The sequence below is a fragment of the Pyrus communis genome, chromosome 5 (assembly GCF_041283825.1).
Source record: "Pyrus communis isolate YQ-2024b chromosome 5, ASM4128382v1, whole genome shotgun sequence".
Classification (NCBI taxonomy): Eukaryota; Viridiplantae; Streptophyta; class Magnoliopsida; order Rosales; family Rosaceae; genus Pyrus; species Pyrus communis.
In genome coordinates, this window is record NC_142569.1 from 30,314,766 (window position 1) to 30,336,829 (window position 22,064).

Here is a 22,064-nt window from a genome sequence, read left to right on the forward strand (position 1 = left end):
CTTAAGTGCGTCTAGTTTTAAATATGTTGTTAAAAACATTTGAATTTTTTTTAGAATTATTTGGTATTTTATTTTTATTTTTTGTTATGTTGAAAATCCAACAATCCATATGTGTACAATGACTACATCACCTTGAAGAAAACCTTTGTGTTTGACATTTGTGTTTTTTTTTTGTTTTTTAAATAATTAATTGACTTAATTAGTTGGGTGTAAAGAGAAATTTCAATAAATTGGGTTGAATTTTCAATAATGATAGATAAATAAAATAAAACGTGGGTATATATTGAGATAGGATACCTTCAAGGCAAGTTTTATCAGCAACATTCAAATCTCATTACAAAATTCTTCTGCAAGTACTTAAAAGAGAAAGAAAACGATTCATTTGGCTGAAATCCTTCTCCTTCATTCTTGAATGAATAGCGAATGCCAGAATTCTAGAAGTGTTAGACCTTAGACGGATGTCGAGTAGAGGCCATGACACACCCCGATCCGAAATGTCCATTTGGACTCTGAATCGAGCTGTGATGGCCGACACCTAGAAGGTGTCAAAGCCATAAAGTGTAGTGATGTGGAGAATGTGTATAAACCTAAACCTAAAAGTACCTAAGTAATAGAGTGCGCGATGAGCGAGTATAAACTCATTTCACATGTGATGTCAGAGCATAAGTACAGTACAGTAAGATATGATGAGAAGTATACCATCGAAGGTAATCGTCTACACCAAGATTTGCCAAAAATCCTTGTCGACATGTAAGCTCAGCAATAAAACCTGGAGGGGCAAAAAACAAGGGTGAGTGGGCCTAGAAACAAATATTTGTAAATACCTTTTCCAAAACATAATAACCCCTCGCTGTAAAATCAGTATAGTTTCCAAAATATACATACTACGTATAGTAAGAAAATACTTACCATAGCCTGCAAAATCTTAAGAATTCATTACGGCACAATATCTCGTAAATAAGGGCATGACATCCATAATCACAAAATGTCACATAAGCAACATATCATATCGGGTGCTCATTGACACATGCTGACACACGAGTTCATGCAGAGGTATTCTGACATGAACATGACTGGGTGTAATAATAATATACACTATAGTACTACAATCATGTGAAGACTGGCACTATGCGCAGCAGATACGAGTCGGAGTTGCCTATTGCAACCTGTACGACAGGACTAGCACCTACAATGGATCCAGAGTGAGCGTATGGTGCGATGTGCACATACACGTGAAAGACTAGCCCTGGCCCGGGCGAGTACCAACACCAGTGTAGCAAACGATGAGCAGATAACATTAATATAGTCATGCCACATCCATTCAACAATTCTAATCAATATCGTACTATTCATGACCATAAATATAATCAAGGCATCTCCTTATAGTAAGCTTACCTGTGCATCCCATAGGATTATTTCATCATTTCCCAACAATAAGGTATTTCTTATAAACATTAATTTAATCATGGTAATCGCATAAAGAATTTATTAATGCTTGTATTTATCGAAACTAACCGATATATATATATATATATATATATATATGTGTGTGTGTGTGTGTGTGTGTGTGTGTGTAAAGAAAGACCCACTCACAGATCATGTCACTGAGTCGAACCCGCCTTGTAGCATTGAGAGTCCTTGCAATGCATTTCGCCTAGAAACGAAACCATTTAGGTAAATATAACGTGCTAATGAAATTACTTGTTTTTGTACAAAGTACTGCTAATAAAAGAACTATCCTAAAATGGTAGAATTTCGAAAAACGGACAGCGGATTCAGAATCAACGCATCGAAATATGCTAAGGAGGGTCCCCGTCAAGTTTTACAAAAAGTCAACGGTTAACCCTAAAAGTCAACCAATGTATATGTTATCTGGGACAACTCACTAATCATTATAGGGCCACTAAGCCCTACATAGTCTCTAGTAATTATGATTTGAATATTTAAGATCAATTCCTAGCATATTGTCCAAAAGTCAAGTCTCTATCGAAGGTGAGGTCCACAACCCTACATAAGTCAATCTGGAACATCTGCCCATGGATTTTTGATCAGTAACTTCCCAATGTCCACACTAGGCTTCTAGAACAACATATTAAAACTTCTTTACGATCCAATGGTTGGATTTCCGCCAATCGCAAATTCAAGTGGCGGTCAACTTTGGATTTTACAAACTTTAGAAATTCAATTCGGGAAGATCCGTATGTCGGATTCCCAATTCGTAACTTCATAATGTCCACAAATATTATGTACTATCACATATTAAAGTTTGATGCCGATCCAACGATCAGATCATCCATTCATATAATAACCAAGTGGCGGCCAACTAGGTGGTCCATTACAAAACTATATTAAAACATTAGGATTTCACTAAACGGATGTCAATTATGGAATCGGGGCATCAAATTAGCCTAGGATGGTCAGGTGGGATCTTGGTCCACGCGCTGCCGCACGCGGCCTTGCCGGAAAAATCAACTATTTCCAAAAATTACCAAATTTGACAGAAATGAAGATCTCAATGAGTAGAGCAAGTTTTATATCTGTGGCTAAGGCCAATTTGGCCTGAAAAAGCTCCAATTCGTCTCGAACCTGCTGGAAACCCTAAAAATGGTGGCCTTCGATTTGATTTTTCTGATGCTCCACCGCCTCCAAGGTTATTTGGGGTTTGTTTCTGGGCTCAAGGAGAGTCTAATAGGGGTGGTGGTTGATGGAGTTTGCTTAAGGAATGGCAGATCGCTGCCATGAGACCCGTCGTACCCACTGTGCGGTCTTCATAATTTCCAGGCCAATTTCCGTTGGTTTTTGAGTGGAAATAGGAAAGGATAGGATGCTAGGTCAATTCCAAGGGGTGAGCAGCTTCAATTCACCATAAAAATTGTTGTGAAAGGCGTTGGGAATCATGAATTCCGCCATGTTTGATCGCGGGTCGAAGGGGGACGTGTTTGGCCAGTTCCTCCTTCTTTCTACTTTCCCTCATTTCCCCATTCTAATTGATCCATCCTCCTCATTTCTCTCCCTGTTCTCTTTTCTTGATTGGGCAATCCTTTCCCCCATCTCTCTTCTCTTCCTCATCTCAACCATCCCTTTCTCCCTTCCTCTTCTCCACTCTTCATCACAACCGTCTACGTGGCTCAATCAAATTGCTCCAGAAAATCTGGAGCCTTCTAGAGTGAAGGTTAAATTTACTAAAATGCCACCGACTTTAAACGTTAATAATTACTTCATTAAAACTCCAAATTATGTTCCGTTTACGCTCATGCTTTCGTAGTGGCGAGCACTATGAGGATACGCTAAATGAATGTTTCCTACATCTCCCAATACGCTCGTCAACGAAAATCAACGCCCTCGCCTATAGGGGCATTTTCGTCAATTCACACATTTAAAATTTATATAAACGTAAAATTAGGGACGGGTTGTCACAATCTACCCACCTTAAAAAAAATGTCGTCCCTGAAATTTGAAATCACTTGTTATACAAAAGTAGTGAAAAGACAGTAGGAAAATAAATATATAAAAAAGATATCAAGTTAGAGTGGTTGCATAAAAGAGAATGCCATTCCGTCGCGAACAAAGTGCCGTGATTCCTCTTTTAGGCCCCCAAACTCCTACTTTCCTTCTCCAACACAATACTATAATATAAAATTCTTTACGAAAACATCAAGTCAAAATGATATATAATAACAAGTCGTCAAAAGTACATATATAATATCATGAAAAAAATTAAAATTAGTTGTACTGAAATCCAAACTGAACATAGGAAAAATTTCACCTACGAATGCGTAGCGTAATGTACTCCGAGAATAAGCGTGTAGTATCATTGGGTTAAGCCCAAATGATAAATAAATAACTAGACATATAAATAAATAAAAATAGTAACGTAGATGGACCAAAATGTCTACTTGCTTAACGAGTTCAACGAATAAGTTATTGACATTATGGTCTGCAACCCGCAGTACCGACAACTCACTGTTGTCACGATAAGCAAGCAAATAATTCCCGAGGGTGCAATATTACCATCTTGCCCCTCATTGGAAAATACACATACATTGTCTAATCAAAGTCTCGGTCGTGCTCACGCACTACCCTCTCGGGTAATATCAACAATATTATAAAATTTTCTATATTGTAAACTCGATCATTCAAATATCTGCTCGCAATACTTGGAATGTCCACTTGGACTCCAAACTGAGCTGTGCTGTCCGACACCTGGAAGGTGACAAAGCCATAAAGTGTAGTGATCTGGAAAATGTGTATAAACCTAAACCTAAAAGTGCATAAGTAATAGAGTGCGCGATGAGCGGGAATAAACCCATTTCACACGTGATGTCAAAGCATAAGTATAGTACAGTAAGATAAGGTGAGAATTATACCATCGAAGGTAATCGTCTACACCAAGAATCCTCGTTGACATGTAAGCTTAGCAATAAAACCTGGAGGGGTGAAAAACAAGGGTGAGTGGGCCTAGAGACAAATATTTGTAAAAACCTTTTCGAAAACATAATAATCCCTCGCTGTAAAACCAGTATAGTTTCCAAAATATACATACTACGTATAGTAAGAAAATACTTATCGCAGCCTGCAAAATCTCAAGAATTCATTACGGCACAATATCTCATAAATAAGGGCATGACATCCATAATCACAAAATCTCACATAAGCAACATATCATATCGAGTGCTCATCTCCACATGTTGACACACGAGTTCATGCAGAGGTATTTTGACATGAACAGGACTTGGTGTAATAATAATATATGCTCTAGTATTACAATCATGTGAAGACTGGCGCTATACGTAGCCTATATGAGTCGGAGTTGCCTATGGCAACCTGTACGACAGGACTGGCATCTACAATGGATCCAAAGTAAGCGTACAGTGCGAAGTGCACATACACGTGAAAGACTGGCCCAGGCCTAGGCGAGTACCGATGCTAATGCAGCAAACGATGAACAGATAACATCAATATAGTCATGCCACAACCATTCAACAATTCTAATCAATATCGTACTTTTCATGACCATAAATATAATCAAGGCATCTCTTTATAGTAAGCTTACCTGTGCATCCCGTAGGATTATTTCATCATTTCCCAACAATGAGGTATGTCTTATAAACATTAATTTAATCATGGCAATCACATAAAGAATTTATTAATGCTTGTATATATGGAAACTAACCTATATATATATATATATGTATGTATGTATAGAAAGAAAAGACCCACTCACACATCATGTCGCCGAGTCAAACCCGCCTCGTAGCATCGAGAGTCCTTGCAATGCATTTCACCTAGAAACGAAACCATTTAGGTAAATATAACGTGCTAATGAAATTACGCATTTTTGTACAAAGTACGGCTAATAAAAGGAACTATCCTAAAATGGTCGAATTTCGGAAAACGGATGACAGATTCAGAATCAGCACTTCAAAATACGGTAAGAAGGGTCCGTGTCAAGTTTTACAAAAATTCAACAGTTAACCCTAAAAGTCAACCGATGTATATATTATCTAAGACAACTCATTAATCAATATAGGCTCACTAAGCCCTACATAGTCTCTAGTAATACTGATTTTAATATTTAAGATCAATTCGTAGCATATTATCCAAAAGTCGTCTATATCGAAAGTGAGATCCACAACCCTGCATTAGTCAATCTAGAACATCCGTCCATGGATTTCCGATCTATAACTTCCCAATGTCCATACTATGCTTCTAGAACAAAATACTAAACATTAGAAATTCAATTCGGGAAGATCCGTATGTTGGATTCCCAATCCATAAGTTCCTAATGTCTACAAATATTACTTACTATCACATATTAAAGTTTGGTGTCGATCCAATGGTCGGATCGTCTATTCATATTAAAACATTAGGATTTCACTAAACTGATGTCAATTATGGAATCGAGGCATCAAATTAGCCTAGGATGGTCAGGTGGGATCTTAGTCCACGCGGCGGCCGGCAACCCCGACTCGCCGGAAAAATCAACTATTTCCAAAAATTACCAAATTTGATAGAAATGAAGATCTCAATGAGTAGAGTAAGTTTTATACATGTGGCTGGGGCCGATTTGGACGGGAAAAGCTCCAATTCATCTTGAACTTGCCAGAAACCCTAAAAAAGATGGCATTCGATTCGACTTCTCTGGTGCTCCGCCGCCTCCAAGGTTGTTTGGGGTTTGTTCCTGGGCTCAATAAGAGTCTAATAGGGGTGGTGGTTGATGGAGTTTGCTTTAGGAATGGCAGATGGCCGCCATGAGACCCATTGCACCCACCGTGCGGTCTGCACAATTTCTAGGCCAATTTCCGTTGGTTTTTGAGTGGAAATTTAATAGGGTAGGATGCTAGGTTGATTCCAAGGGGTGAGTAGCTTCAATTCGCCAAAAAAATCGTTGTGAAAGGCGTCGGGAATCATGGATTTCGCAGGGTTTGATCGCGGGTAGAAGGGTGACGTGTTTGGCCGGTTCCTCCTTCTCTCTCCTTTCCTTCCTTTCCCCCTTCTGATTAGTCCATCCTCTTCTTTTCCCTCCCTGTTCTCCTTTCTTGATTGGGCAAATCTTTCCCCTATCTCTCTTTTCTTCCTCCTCTCATCCGTCCCTCTCTCCCTTCCTCTTCTCCACTCTTCATCACAACCATCCACGTGGCTCAATCAGATTGCTCCAGAAAATCTAGAGCCTTCTAGAGGGAAGGTTAAATTTACTAAAATGCCCCCAACTTTAAACGTTAATAACTCCTTCGCTAAAGCTCCAAATTACGTTCCGTTTATGCTCACGTGTTTGTAGTGACGAGCACTATGAGGAAGCACTAAAAGAATGTTTCCTACATCTCCCAATACGATGGTCAATGAAAATCGACACCCTCGCCTCTAGGGGCATTTTCGTGAATTCACTCATTAAAAATTTATAAAAATGTAAAATTGGGGAAGGGTTGTCACATGCCAAGCCCTTTGGAACTAGGCAAGGCTAGGTGATTTTTTTTTCCCTTTTAGTAGACTTATACTTAAAAATATATATAATTACATTAAAAAAAAACACAAATTACAAAATAAATTATATAAATTACTAAATATTAGTACATATTGAAAAATGGAGAACAAGCGTATATTAAATGTTAATCAAAGTATCCAAGTCTTTTACAATTTATTGAAAACATAAAAAATGCAAAATGCAAATTGAGAGTGGCGACTCTAAGCCATTCCTTAAATGAAAATAATAACAAAAAAATGTCACTAAACCACCACCAACATATGTCCAACTAGCGGATAGGTGGCACTTAGACGAGTTTAGGAGGCTAGGTGGGCACCTAGACTAGTCTAGATGCTCGTTGTTATTTTTTAAAAGCATAAGAATTAATTACGACGATGACCAACTGCCTAATCATAGCCTTTTAGAACATTGGTGGGTGTTTAGAGTCATACCCCCAATGAATACCATAATTTGTTATCACATAAAGCTCACATCTCAAATTTTTTTCTAAAATATAAGCTGTTATTTTTTTTGTTGGGCACATGTGAATTCATTACCAACAGAGCAAGATTGCAAAAAATGAGGCCTAAATACAAATGCAAGCACAAGGCATAAAAATGAATCCTTACAAACAAAAGTCAGAGCCTAATACAGGAGAAATTTTTTATCGTGGCTGAAATACGGGTGATACATCACGTGTTTTTATATAAATGGTAAGAAATTTTATTTTTTAAATGATTAACTTTTTAACATACATATGCCACCATTAGTATAATAACATGTGGTGTACTACCATGTGTACCGGTTACATTGAAAAATATCTCATAATACAAAAACTGGAGCGCACAACTGAAAAAACAAAACACAAAGAACACTGGGAACTTGTGCTCACCCTACTAACGCTGCCGCCTGAAATCCGAGCACTAAGGAAGAGACTGAAGCCTGGCCAAGAACCACCAAAATAGCCGCCGTGGAGCCACCAAATTCAAAGTGGATCCGCAAAGGCCAAGGCACAGCCAAATCAACCCAAAAATGGCAAAGTATATCCACAGCCAAATCAAATCTCAAGTTTCATTGATCGAGATTGTCCAAAGCTGTAAGATGTAATTTTTGGTTAAGGGACAAGGGTGGGAAAGAAAACAATTGACATGGACTGATCTGGAGGTTCGTGATGGAAAAATGGATGGACTCGGGTGTGAAAAAGAACGCAGAAAGTAAAAAGAGGAGTCCCAGCCCGCCAACTGTCAAAACGGTAATTGTAGAGAGAAACTGAAGAAGGGAGAGGACAAGACGGAAGACGGGGTGACAAACTGAAGCTGTTAAAATTCTCACAACCGGAGACAAACCCCAGAGGAGGGTAAACCTCTCACAAACGGGGAGAGTAGACTTCTACTAATTAGCTTCACAAACAATATGGTATACATTACAGGGTAGAAGCGTGAGCGAAGCCTCTCATTAAAATATCAATAATATGATTCAAATTCGTCTTTGACAATAATCCAACCCAAGAACGATATTAAATATAAGCTGTTATTGACACTGATAGAACACATCCTATGCAGATAACCCTTAAACAGACCGAGCAAGCATTCTGAATCTATTTCTTCATTCAAAATACAATGAACGGTGATAAGTCCGGACAAAACTAGGCATAACTTGCCAGAAGAAAAATCCGCCGACTGAGTCACCGACTGCAAGAAAATCTCAATTAATAAGCCTACTTACGGGCAAACTAGATTATGGCTATCCTATTACATTTTAAAACTCCCAGCAATTAGATACAAAAAACCCACATAAATGACGTCTTACGAGCCTGTAAAAATTCAAGAACTACTTCCTCGACAGTGAATCAGAAACCACTCGTAAGTAAAATGCCAAGTTACCAGCTTCAGCCACCTCACTTCTTCACTTCTTCGTAATCTGCCTCAGGAGCTTGGTCTCCTCCACCCTGTGATCCACCAGAAGAGTCGCCACCAGAACCCTTTGACATGTGTTCCCCAATCTTAGAAACAGCTTTGTTTGCAGCTTCAAGCTTGGCCTTGATTTCATCGGCATTGTCCTCTCCCATTGCCTTCCTCAAATCTGCTACCGCATCCTCAATTTCTTTGGCAACTTCACTTGGAACCTTGTCACGATACTCGTTCAAGCTCTTCTCAATACTGTAGATGGTTGTATCTGCACTATTTCTGACGTCAATCAATGCTTTCCTCTCCTGATCCTTCTGAGCATGCAGCTCCGCTTCCTTCACCATCTTTTCAATCTCCTCGTCGCTAAGGCCCCCAGATGAGCGGATAGTAATCTGCTGCTCTTTGTTGGTGGCCTTGTCCTTGGCAGAAACAGTGACAATACCGTTGGCATCAATATCAAAGGTGACTTCAATCTGAGGCAGGCCTCTTGGTGCTGGAGGAATTCCTACGAGTTCAAACTCTCCCAGCATCTTGTTGTCAGAAGCCATCTCACGCTCTCCTTGTAGCACCTTGATACCCACTTGGGTTTGGTTGTCAGCTGCAGTAGAAAACACCTGCAATGATACAAATACAAATTAGGAACACAAGATGCACAACAAAAGGAAAGAATCCAACACTTGGCCATAATATTTAGTCAGATGAAACTCCAAGGCCGACGGAGACAAGGTTAAAACACATGACACCAATCCAGCCGTATTAATTCTAATTAGAAAAGATGCAATTAACTCTAACTAGAAGATATTAACAAATAAAATGCTTCCTCCAAAAATTGCCCTTTGACACAACGCACCTAGTCAATGTAATCTGAAATATGTCTGGCTCTAACGACTGACCTGACTCTTCTTGGTTGGAATTGTTGTGTTGCGACTGATCAGCCTGGTGAATATTCCACCTAATGTTTCAATACCTAGTGATAAAGGAGTAACATCCAAAAGAAGCAACTCCTTAACATCACCACGAAGGATACCGCCTTGGATGGCAGCTCCCATAGCAACAGCCTCATCAGGGTTCACTCCTTTGCTTGGGCTCTTTCCAAATATTTCTGTAACGACCTCTTGCACTTTGGGAACACGAGTCATCCCTCCAACAAGCAGAACCTCATCCACATCCTTAATGGATGTATTAGCGTCCTTCAAACAGTTCTTACACGGGGCCTTTGTCCTCTCAATCAAGTGATTGACCAGACTTTCAAATTTGGATCTAGTCAATGTGATGTTCAGATGTTTAGCACCCGAAGAATCAGCTGTGATGAAGGGAAGGTTTATCTCAGTTTGAGATGTTGATGAAAGTTCAATCTTAGCCTTCTCAGCTGCCTCCCTAAGCCTCTGCAAGGCGAGCCTATCCTTTGACAAATCAATACCCTCCGTCCTCTTGAATTCACTCACCAAGAAGTCCAACAAAGCATTGTCAAAATCCTCTCCTCCCAAGAATGTGTCGCCATTTGTTGCTTTCACCTAGATAAGACAAAGTTGTTGACAATATTGTCCAAAATGAAGGAAAATAAAAAGATTCAAGTTAATGGGAGTAGCAAACCTCAAAAACACCATTGGATATCTCGAGAATGGATACATCAAATGTTCCCCCACCAAGATCAAACACTGCTATGAGCCCTTCCTTGTTGTTCATTCCATAAGAAAGTGCAGCAGCAGTTGGCTCATTGATGATTCTCTGCACATCTAGACCTGCAATTCTGCCAGCATCCTTGGTTGCTTGTCTCTGTGCATCATTGAAATAAGCTGGAACTGTAATCACAGCTTTTGAGACACTCTTTCCAAGGTAAGCCTCTGCAGTCTCTTTCATCTTTGTTAGAACAAAGGCTCCAATTTGGCTTGGGGAGTACTTCTGTCCGTTGACTTCAACCCAAGCATCTCCATTTGGAGCCTTTACTATCTTGTATGGAACCATCTTCATTTCTTTTTGAGTTTGAGGATCCTCAAAGCGTCTACCAATCAGACGCTTGGTTCCAAAAACTGTGTTTGTGGGGTTGGTAACAGCTTGACGTTTTGCTGGAGTACCAACCAATAGTTCTCCTTTCTGGTTGAAAGCAACTACTGATGGTGTGGTTCGAGCTCCTTCGGAATTCTCAATCACTTTAGGGTTCTATAACAATTTCACACAATCAGACATAAACCACGTGCGCAAAAAGTTTAAAAAATAGTAACATTAAAAAGGAACTTGTAAAAAACCCATACCTTTCCTTCCATCACGGCCACGCATGAGTTGGTTGTACCCAAGTCAATGCCAATAACATCATTTCCAGCAGGTTTGGAACTATTCATATTACAAAGATACAATTAAAAACAAAATCCAAAGTACGAAAACAAAATGACTAGTAATGTAATGAACTAGGGAATGACCAAAATACCTGAAAGGTCTTGCCAAGCTTGCCCATTTTTGAGCAAGATGGGATGACATAGATGCGCTGTTCAACTGCAAAAACATATATACGTAACTAACCACCGCGATATAGAACTATTAAACCGAACTTCAAATCATCTATATTTATAACTAAGCTTCCTAATCCAACCCATTTCATCAATTAGCTCCAATAATCAGAATAAAAAGGCAAACTGCAACAGGGGAATTGCAGTAGTTTATGCAAGATAAAAGAAAAAAACACAAAGCTCTATCAAACGATTGTAATCTGAATTAACAACAAAAACGACAATACGCCACCGCCGTATATAACAGATTAGGAATAGGTAACTATCATTACCCAATCAAACCGACAAAATAATACATCAGAAGCCCCACAAGATCAGATATTGAATTATAAATCTTTTACTCGTTCAATTCTATCGAATTACAACAAACAAACACACCATCAAATCAAGAAATTATACGTGAAGCTGAAAATCTCAAATATTCCAGCCAAAAAAAAGATCAAACATAGATATGATCGAATTGGTAACTTAAAAAAGGAATCTAAGAAAATGTAAAGAGACGTACGGATCGGTAGGCGCAGAGAGGAGACGATGCGACATCACGTCGGCGCATCGAGCGGAGCAAGGCGGCAGTGGCCATGGCTGGCTAGAACAAGAGAGAGAGATGGAGAGGTCGATAAAACACGAGAGAGGGTTTTGAGTTAGGGTTTAAGGATTTTGTTGGGAAGCGAGTGTTGCTTTATGAGGCGGAAAATGAGCGGAGGATGCGTGTGGAAGGTTCTGGATCCTCAACTTACATGAAACGGTGCCGTTGAGGCGTTTTTGTCATTTGTGGTTTTTATTGGCGAAATGACTCGGTTAAGTGATTTGGTTAATATGTTTGCTACGTGTGCCATCCAGTACTACGTGTTATTTCTTTTTAGTTGAAGGAGAGTGGTTTTTTATTGAAATTTTGTAAATGACGAATTTGAAATCAAATTAAATTATTCATTAGATAATTTTACTAAATTACTATTTTTTAATGTAAAAATCTTAATGTACTAGAAAAAAACAAAGAAAAAAAAGAAAAATGGTTGCTTACGTGGCCAAGGAGGAAGTCTGATCCGACTTTGCCTTTGGTCATGTGACTGCATACTTTAGTGGGAATGGGAAAAGGAAGCTTTCTGGACCTGCAATCCGGATTTTCCAACTAGATGTGCTTTTAGATTTCCAACCAACTTAGTTGACATTAGTGTGCTTCGCATTTAAATTAGAATCTTATTCTTCATAGTCCAAATGAATTTTGTGTAATTGTTCGAAAAATTAGGGTTCCATTGTTATATAAATCATGTAGAAAGTTCAAGAATTATTATGCAAGTAAATATACAATTGAACGAATGCACATAACATGATCAACCAATATTAAATGAAACTTAAAAATACAATTCAATCAAGAACTTGAATTTTTTTTTTTTTATTAAGACAAGTTTACGTCCCACTACGGTGTTCATTTTTGTACTGCACTTGTTCTCAAGATATGACATGTCTTTACGATAATAACATTCCAAATCATAAAGCTTCAGTGAATAATTTTTTTATTTTTATTTTTAAAAGCAACAATAGTAGACTCTAATTGAGGAAAGTTGGTGAATTGTTACTTCAAAGTCGTAATGATCTGAAGTGAATCAGACTTGTTAGGACCCGTCCCTAATTTTACAGATTTTAATATTAAAAGTGTGAAATGATCGAAATGCCTTAGAAGCAAGAGTGTTGATGTCATGCCTTGATCCCGACATACGTCCAGGATCGATATGTGATGTCACCAAATACCCGTATCTCTATCATACCCTGCCTCTAGGATATGGGCAAAACACAACTCGAGATCCAACTGCGTAATAATTTTGCATATACTTTATGGCTACATCTAACCTCCCCGTTAGATGGCCTACGTACCCTAAATAGGGATCAAGCCATTTGTAGTTCATCCTTTCACTACACTCCGGTGTTTATCACAATACGTTCAAGCAGAAAAGCATAGCATTTCTCAATCATTTATTAGAACTTGACAAGCCTGAGATTACTAGGTCTAGAGCTACATAACAAACCCACATGACATTCAAGATTTCCTTTCCATCTATCATATAAATCACTATGTTTTCATCATGATACCTCAATCCACAACATATAACACATCAAAGAACCAATGAAGCACAATATTATTCTCATGCCACATTAATCTGCTAATCTATTCATAATAATAACAATCATATCCAACAACACTCCACAATCACCTCAATAAATCAAATCCATAAATCAAAGATGCAGAATATTAACGTCTAACTACATTAATTAATCAATGAAATAACATATCATTTCACGAATTTAATTAAAGAATTCTACATAAATCCCCACTTGGATTATAAGCAATAACACGGTGAATTCCATTTATATTCACAAGCTCTACTATGGTTACTCCCATTCACTCGAATCTAGGGTCATACTAACCTTATGAAAATGAGCAAGAACAAGGATTTCAGACCACTCAATGGAATCCAACTAAAATATGTTACTTACCGAAATGTTCCAAGTACAACCAATCCTCATCACTCCTAGTATGTGTATGGTCCCCCAACGCGGATATACCAAGCAAAACCATAGGCATAGTCTAATAACATAGCCAGTGATCACCCAACGCGGATATACTAACCATGATCACCCCTAACACGGATATACCAAGCAGAACTGTATCCTATAGCTCTACGTGGATATACCAAGCATGATCACTCCTAGAATGCGTATGGTCCCCTTACGCAGATATACCAAGCAGAACCATATGCATAGTCTAATAATATAGGCAGTGATCACCCAACGCGGATATACCAAACATGATCGCCCCCAACAGTCCCCCCATGCAGATATACCAAGCAGGACTGGATCCTATAACTCTACGTAGTGATCAACCAATGAGGATATACTAAGCATGATCACTCTTAGAATGCGTATGGTCCCCTAATGCGGATATACCAAGCAGAACCATATGCGTAGTCTAATAACATAGGCAGTGATCACCCAATGCGGATATACCAAGCATGATCACTCCTAAAATGCATATGGTCCCCCTACACAGATATACCAAACAAAACCATATGCATAGTCTAATAACATAGGCTGTGATCACCCAACGCAGATATACCAAGCATGATCACCCCTAACAATCCCGCAACGTGGATATACGAAGTAAGATTGTATACTATAACTCTATGTAGTGATCAACCAACACGGATATACCAAACATGATCACTCCTGGAATGCGTATGGTCCCCCAACGCGGATATACCAAGCAGAACCATATGCATAGTCTAATAACATAGGCATTGTTCACCCAACACGGATATACCAAGCATGATCACTCCTAGAATGCGTATGGTCCCCCAACGCGAATATACCAAGCAGGACCATCCATGTACCACTGCTACATGGTGCAGTAATTTCAACACACAACCTACCCACAACTTAACCCTTATGAGTTACAACATAGTCACCTACACCATTAACTTGTCATAGCCACCACTAATATGTCACACAAACATATAAGTTCCACAGAATACTTCCATAGGATTCTAGGATCACATTGTCATAACATTTATCATACTTATCATTCACATTATTAATAAGATAAATACATACACACACACACACACACACACACACATATATATATATATATATATATATATATATATATCACAATATGACGTCCCATACACAAACCAATGTATATATTATCTTGGATAACTTACTAACCAATATAGGCCCACTAAGCCCTACACGGTCTCTAGTAATACTAATTTTAATATTTAAGATCAACTTATAACATATTGACCAAAAGTCAAGTCTCTGTCAATTGTGGGGTCCACAACCCTATACAAGTCAATCTGAAACATCCGCCCATAGATTTCCGATCCATAATTTCCCAAGGGTCTCATTATTCTTCTAGAATAATATTCTAAAATTTTAGAATGATCCAACAGTCGGATCTCTGCCAATTGCTAGAATTAGGTTGCCATCAACGTTTGATTTTACAAATTTAGAATTTCAATTTGGGAAGATCCATATGTCGGATTCCCAATCCATCAGTTCCTATGGTCCTCAAATATTACATACTATTACATATTTAAGTTTGGTGCCAATCCAACGGTCGGATTGTCAATTCCTATAATGACCCCGTGGTGGCCAACTACGAAACTATATTAAAACATCAAAATTTCACTAAATGGATGTCAAATATGGAATAAGGGAATCAAAATTAGCCTAGGATGGTCAAGTAGGGTCTCGGCCCATGCGCCGCTGGCCGCCCCGACTCGTTAGAAAATTCAACTATTTTAAAAAATTACCAAATTTCACAAAAATGTAGATCTTGATAAGTGGAGCAAGTTTCATACCTGTGAGTAAGCACAATTTGCCTGGGAGAAGCCTCAAATTGCCATGAACCAACCGGAAACCCTAGAAATGGGTGGCTTCGATTCGACTTCTCCGGTGCTCCGCCGCCTCCAAGGTTGTTTGGGCTTTGTTCCTGGCCTCAAGGAGAGTCTAATGGTGGTAGAGATCGATGTGATTGCATTCGAAAATGCCCGATCGCTAGCGTGGTACCACCATACCCACCTGTGCGGTTCTTTGTGAACTTGAGCCAAATTTTGTCAAATTTTGGGTGAGATTGGTAGAGGGAAGGTTGCGGAATATTTTCTAGGTGGTTAGATAACGTGGTTCGCTGGAAAAACCGATGAAAAATCATCGGAGGTGATGAATAGGACTTGGTCTGGTTGGGTTGAAAAAGGGAAATAGACCGAAGGGGGGTTCGAGTTCCCCACATTCTCTCTTCCCTCATTTCCCTCATTTTCCTCCCTTTTTTCCTTTCCTTCTGATTAGGCACTCTCCCCCTTCTTCTCTCCCGTTTTTCTCATTTTCCCTCTCTCTCCTGCTGCTATTTGGCAACCTCCAGTCTTTTTTCTCCTTTTTTTTTTAATAACAATTAAAATGTCTCTAATTCCTTTGTTTCAACTCCGATTCACGAATAGTTTTCGCCTACATGTTCTTAGAGTCGAGCTCAATCCAATTATACTTAGGGTGACCCCGTAAGTCCACAAATTTTTAATGGTTATTGACCAAAATTCAAACTTCGTAATTAGTTTAATTAAAATCTAAATTTAATTTAAATTCCCAAAAATAATATAAAATCCCCTTAATACAAATACGTAGTTTGCAATAGTGAAATCTAGGAACCGGATTTCATAATTGACTTTTGTTGACCATCGTGTAGTGACACTTTTGACCCATACTTTTAGTATATTATGGTGGTATTTGTCACTACAAACATGTGGGCGAATTCAGAGTTACGATAAACATTTTACGGAATTACGAAGTTGAGGGGCAAAGTAGTTAATTCACTATTCTAGATATTATGGTTGGATATTTGTATTATTTTAATAATTTTCTGGTGGGTTTTTATGGCCCGTGGGGCCCGCGCCCCACTTTCCCGTGTCTCTCTCTCCCCCAATACTATTGGACTTTCTCGAACTCTCTCCCCTCACTATCTCTCTCACTCTCTCGAACTTCTTCTTTTTCCTTGTTGAGCCGAAGCCCAAAAGGCCACTAACTCGCCATCCTCTTTGGTGACCACCGCAAACCACCACCACCATATGTGGGCTTTCTCTCTCCCTTTCGTGACTTTCATTCTCTCCCTTAGCTCTCTCGTTCTCTTTTCACTCCCAAACTCTCTCTTTCCTCTATAAATCCGAGGAGACCACACAATCATTGCCATTTTTCCATGGCAGAAAACCATGTCACCAAGCATCAACCCTCTCCTGTATCCTTGGAACTTGAATGGAGACGCACAAACCACCAAGCTACAACGCAAAGGAGGAACTCCGGCAAGATTCCTTGTCTTCCAGATTAGGGTAAGCCTCGGGATACTTAAAATCACTTCATTTTCGACCTTGTGGTTCGATTTTAATCTAGGTTAATTTATTTTGAATGGCAGAATTGCACATGAATAGCTAGAGTAATGAACCCAGTTTTTTGGCAAGGGATGCCGTGAGTTGCTGCCATTTTCTAGCCAACTCTGGCCACGAGATAGGAATAATAATCTTCCTTATTCCTTGGGCTTCAATTTGATATATTGGATTGCTAGTTTTAGTTGAGATTTGAGGATGAACGAGACTCAGAAAATTTGGTGGTTGTTGTGCAACCTGCTAGCTCAAACTGCGTTGACCCGACCCATGATCCAAAACCTGGATCTAAATCGGATCCTGAACCGTTTACCGTTGACTCGACCCGCCTTGAATTGGATTTGTAATATTCCTTGCGTTGACTTTCGATGCGTTGATTCTGAATTCGCCATCCATTTTCCCAAATTCAATCGTTTTAGTAATGTTTTACTAAATGGTTCTTTTATGTGCTTAGGTGCATTGGTTAGTGGTGACCCTATCCTCCCTAACATGAGTGGCTTTTCAGTGGTGAAATATCTGTGAGTGGGCCCTTTTCTCAAATTGCATGATTTTATTAAAATACTAGGCTTGCATTCGTGAAAAACATGGTTTCATGAATTATTTAGGTTTTATGATACATTTACGAATTCTTGAATTTACAATTTATGAAATATTTATGATTTATTGAATATAAGTTTTATGAAACGATTATGATTATTGAATTTATTGCTTTATGAAAATGTTCTACTTTATTGAATTTACGTTTATTGAAATATTTATGAATATGATTATGGTGATGATGTTTTGAGCTAGAATACTCTCATGATTTTATGATATGATGCTTAGAACTATTGAGATCTTATGATATGATGTTTCGAGATTGAGCTCCGATGATGTGTTATGAGAGATGTGGTTTATGTTTTATGTGCTTACTTAGTGGGTAATCATACAACACATACACACAACACGAGTATGTCCCTGTCTACGACCATATGACTCAGTTTTCGTTTATTGAGGTACTTCAGGATGTTTTCTTCACTAGCGCAACCCAGTTTCATACAGTTTCACCTTTGGGTGATGGGGTTTACCATATTTCTTCACCGGCGCAACCTAGTGTCGTACAACTTCACCTTCAAGTGATGGATTCAGTGTGATATGTTACGCGTATAGGATATTTATGATATACTCCCAGCTTCACTGGAGAAACCAGTGTCAGACAGCTTTACTAGCCACGACTAGTGTCGGTGCAATATGTATTATGTTTTCTTCACTAGCGTAACCTAGTGTCGTACATCTTCACCCTTAGGTGATGGTTTTGCCTTTGGTCGACTATGATACCCCTATTTTAAGTACACTGCTTTATCATTTACGAGCACATTACGGATTTGCCTTTGGACGATTATGATGCCACTATTTAAATACATGGTTATTTTATTTATGAACGTTTTCATGGCATGCTAGAGTTTAAAAAAAAAACCTACCATGTAGTATTATACGGTGCTTTCAAAATGGAGGGTTAGTATGTTCAAAAAGAAAATTGGTTTTACTTATTATTATTTTAAACTCTGGTCCACTCACCCTTTGTTTTGGCACCCCCTTCAGGACTTAGAAACAAGGCGTATGATTCTAACATTGAGGCATTCCCGTACTGGTAGTTTCGAGTCCTTTTCTCTGGGTAGGACCTTTTCTTTGTAACCACACTTTTTCTATAATATTCCTTCTGCTGATAATCTTGATTAGTTGTATGCTTTGAACATTTCACGCATTTCTTATGTTGTAACTATCAATGATCAGTACCTTACCAATGTTCTGTTTAAGTTATGCATTTTTAATTATGTTTACTTTATTTCGCAAAAAAAATTTGCATACATGTTTTACATATTCTTAGCATAAGCATGCTAGATTGGCTTTTGTTACCCTCAGGTGTCGGCCATCACATACACATCTTGGTGATTGGATGATATCGGGATTGAGGCGTGACAAGACTCAACTAAGATATTTTGTATAACCCTCTCGACCGCCAAGCAGCCCATTCTCTGGTAGCCAATGCTTTCATCGAGCAGGTTGCATCCCCCCTTCCTCTGTGGATATTTCTAGGCCCAGCGATGGAGTGAGAGGCTTGAATAAAATCCTACAACCAACATATAGACCTCATCAATAATACATTGTCTCTCACACTTCCCTGTCCACAAGACCACGTTCCTAGCCCTCAAATGGATTGCATGTTAGATATACTGTAAATTCTATTCTTTTGGATGGAGGTCAAAGTTCATGTTGTTAAGGCCGGAGGCTAAAAAGAGAGTGTAGTCGATATTCTATAAATTCAATCCTTTTGGTGGGTGACCAAGGGGAGGCGACATCTCAGAACACATGCGAAATCTAAATTGTACATAGTAGTCATCCCCGATATGTCTTCTAGTGAGATTAACTCTAGTAAGCAGAATATCGTTGCAAATTGGAGAGCTTTACTTTTGGTGGGACATCTCCAAGGGCAACCCAAGTCTTTTTCCATGTAGGCACACATAGATTAGGATTGAAAGATGAACCTGTTGTCAACAAATCTCCATATGTTTTTTTTTTTTTTTTTTTTAACAAACGATGTTATCTATGTTAAGAGGGGAGGCTGAGCTTAGCCTCAAAATGGGCTAGCATGAATGTGATTCAAATTCGCCTAGCAAGAATTGAATCTAATACCTCTCATTTACAAGTAAAGAGAAATATCATTAGACCGTAGTACTAAATGGCAAAAAAATGTATACTAAATCAAAAGGAATACATCTACTTTTTGTTGGGTAGTCATATAAATACGTACATAGAAAATATTAGCAATTAAAATAAAATGAAAGAAATTGAATAGACATGGAGAGTACCCAACAACATATTGTTGATATTTTGATTTGCAAAACATATGGAAAGCTATTATTAACAATCCATAAAAGATTCCATACACTCCAAACAACAACAATAATAATAAAGTCTTATCTGGCTAAGTGGTGTCGATCGTATGAATATTAGAACGTCATTGTGCTCGGTTACCACCTTTAATTATTCTGTTACCTCCAAGTACTCCATGTCCTTTCTTAGAGTCTCTTTCTAACTCTTCCTAGGTCTTCCTCTGCCCATTTTGCATCCAACCTATGTCTCATAATTGCATTTTCTAACCCGAAAATCTATAGGTCTTCGGTTCACATATTTAAACCATCTTAACCAATTTTTTTTCTTATCTTGTCTTTAGTTGTAGCCACTCCTACTTTACCTTAGATATCCTTGTTCTTAATCATATATTTTTTTGTGTGTCTACACATCCAACAAAATATTCTCATCTCCATTACAATCATTTTTTTTGCACGTTTTAATGCTTGACCAACCAACATCTGTGCCATAAAAGCATTACTAGTCTTATTGTTGTCCAATAAAATTTTTTCTTGAGTTTTAGTGGCATACATAGGTCACACAACACACTCAATACACTCATCTACTTCATCCATCCAGCTTGTATTCTATGGTTAAGATCTTCACCCAATTGTTCATTCTTTTGTTGGATAGATCTAAGATAACGAAAGCGATCACTTTTTGGTACTTCCTGATCTTCACCCCTCGCCCTCATTTGGACCTCTATTCCCAGTGAACTTGCACTCTATAGACTTTGTTTTTGACCAACTTAGGCGAAGACCTTTAGTTTCCAATACTTCCTGCCAAAGGTTAAGTTTCACATTTACTCCCTCCTACTTTCATCTATCAACACTATATTATATGTGGAAAGTATACACCAAAAAATATCATCTTAAATATGTCTCATTAACTCATCCATTACCAATGCAAAAAAGTAAGGACATTAAAAAAAAAAAATGTAAAAATGCACTTAGAAAAGTAAAATGACATTTTTTTTAAGGGAATTGATATTAACACTCCAAAAACCCCATTTGGCACTCCAAACTGTCTATAATTAGAAAGAAAAATATATTTATGAGGAGTGTAGAATGAGATTTTTGGAGTGGTAATAATAGTTTCCTTTTTGAATTGCCCATAAAACTTATTTTCATACATTCAATTCTCTTCTTCGAAAACACAAAAGTTTAATTTTTTTTTCGCTTACTAAATATTTGGGACATGGTTTTAATGGTTGTTTCTTGATTTGGGTTTCATTAGTTTGCATGCAAGAGGATAGTTGGGAGATCAGATGGGGTTCGACACAAACATCTAAAATTTGTTGAAAAATCAGCAAGCATCAGTGGAAATCAAGCTGATAACAGTTAGTTTTTTTTTTGATAAATCCTTTCTATAGAAAGGAAGAAATTTTATTGCAAAAGTAATTTATAAGACAAAGGCCTACAAAAAAATATTAACAAAACAAAAAAGGCCACCCAAGCTAACTTAAAAAAGCCCAACCAAGAGCCCAAAGTTTGATACAAAGCACCAGAACGTTCTAGATTCCTCCCACCGTCGCAACAGTTCTTCTCGATTAACCGAATTCGATTTCCCAATTGATGCCACAACTCCCACCAAGTAGCACCGCAAAGATGAAATGAAGTGATACCTCATCGCCCAGCCACGAACGATGCACCGGCCTCGGCCCAAACTTGAAAGAAGTCTGTGCGATTACCACGAACAACATTGCCAACAAAGACACAGAGAGCGAAGAAAGTGGTGTTATAAACACCTGAGCTGGCGTAACCCTCGAAACTCTACACACCCCTTGAAGGAATGCATCAAAATGCGTTGAAAGCTGACTACAGACTGGATCAAAAGAGGTCGAAGAAGATGGACGCCCATAAGGTATAATGGATTG

At 38.4% G+C, this 22,064-nt stretch overlaps 1 protein-coding gene across 1 annotated transcript; it reads right to left on the reverse strand.

Moving 5' to 3' along the window:
• Positions 1–8,537: 8,537 nt before the first annotated feature.
• Positions 8,538–12,077, reverse strand: LOC137725640 (heat shock 70 kDa protein, mitochondrial). Its single transcript, XM_068464395.2, has 6 exons — positions 11,878–12,077; positions 11,294–11,358; positions 11,121–11,199; positions 10,462–11,028; positions 9,762–10,382; positions 8,538–9,482 (listed from the first exon to the last, which is right to left on the reverse strand). The coding sequence occupies exons 1-6, from the start codon at positions 11,950–11,952 to the stop codon at positions 8,859–8,861; spliced, it is 2,031 nt and encodes a 676-aa protein (XP_068320496.2). The 5' UTR covers positions 11,953–12,077; the 3' UTR covers positions 8,538–8,858.
• Positions 12,078–22,064: the final 9,987 nt, after the last annotated feature.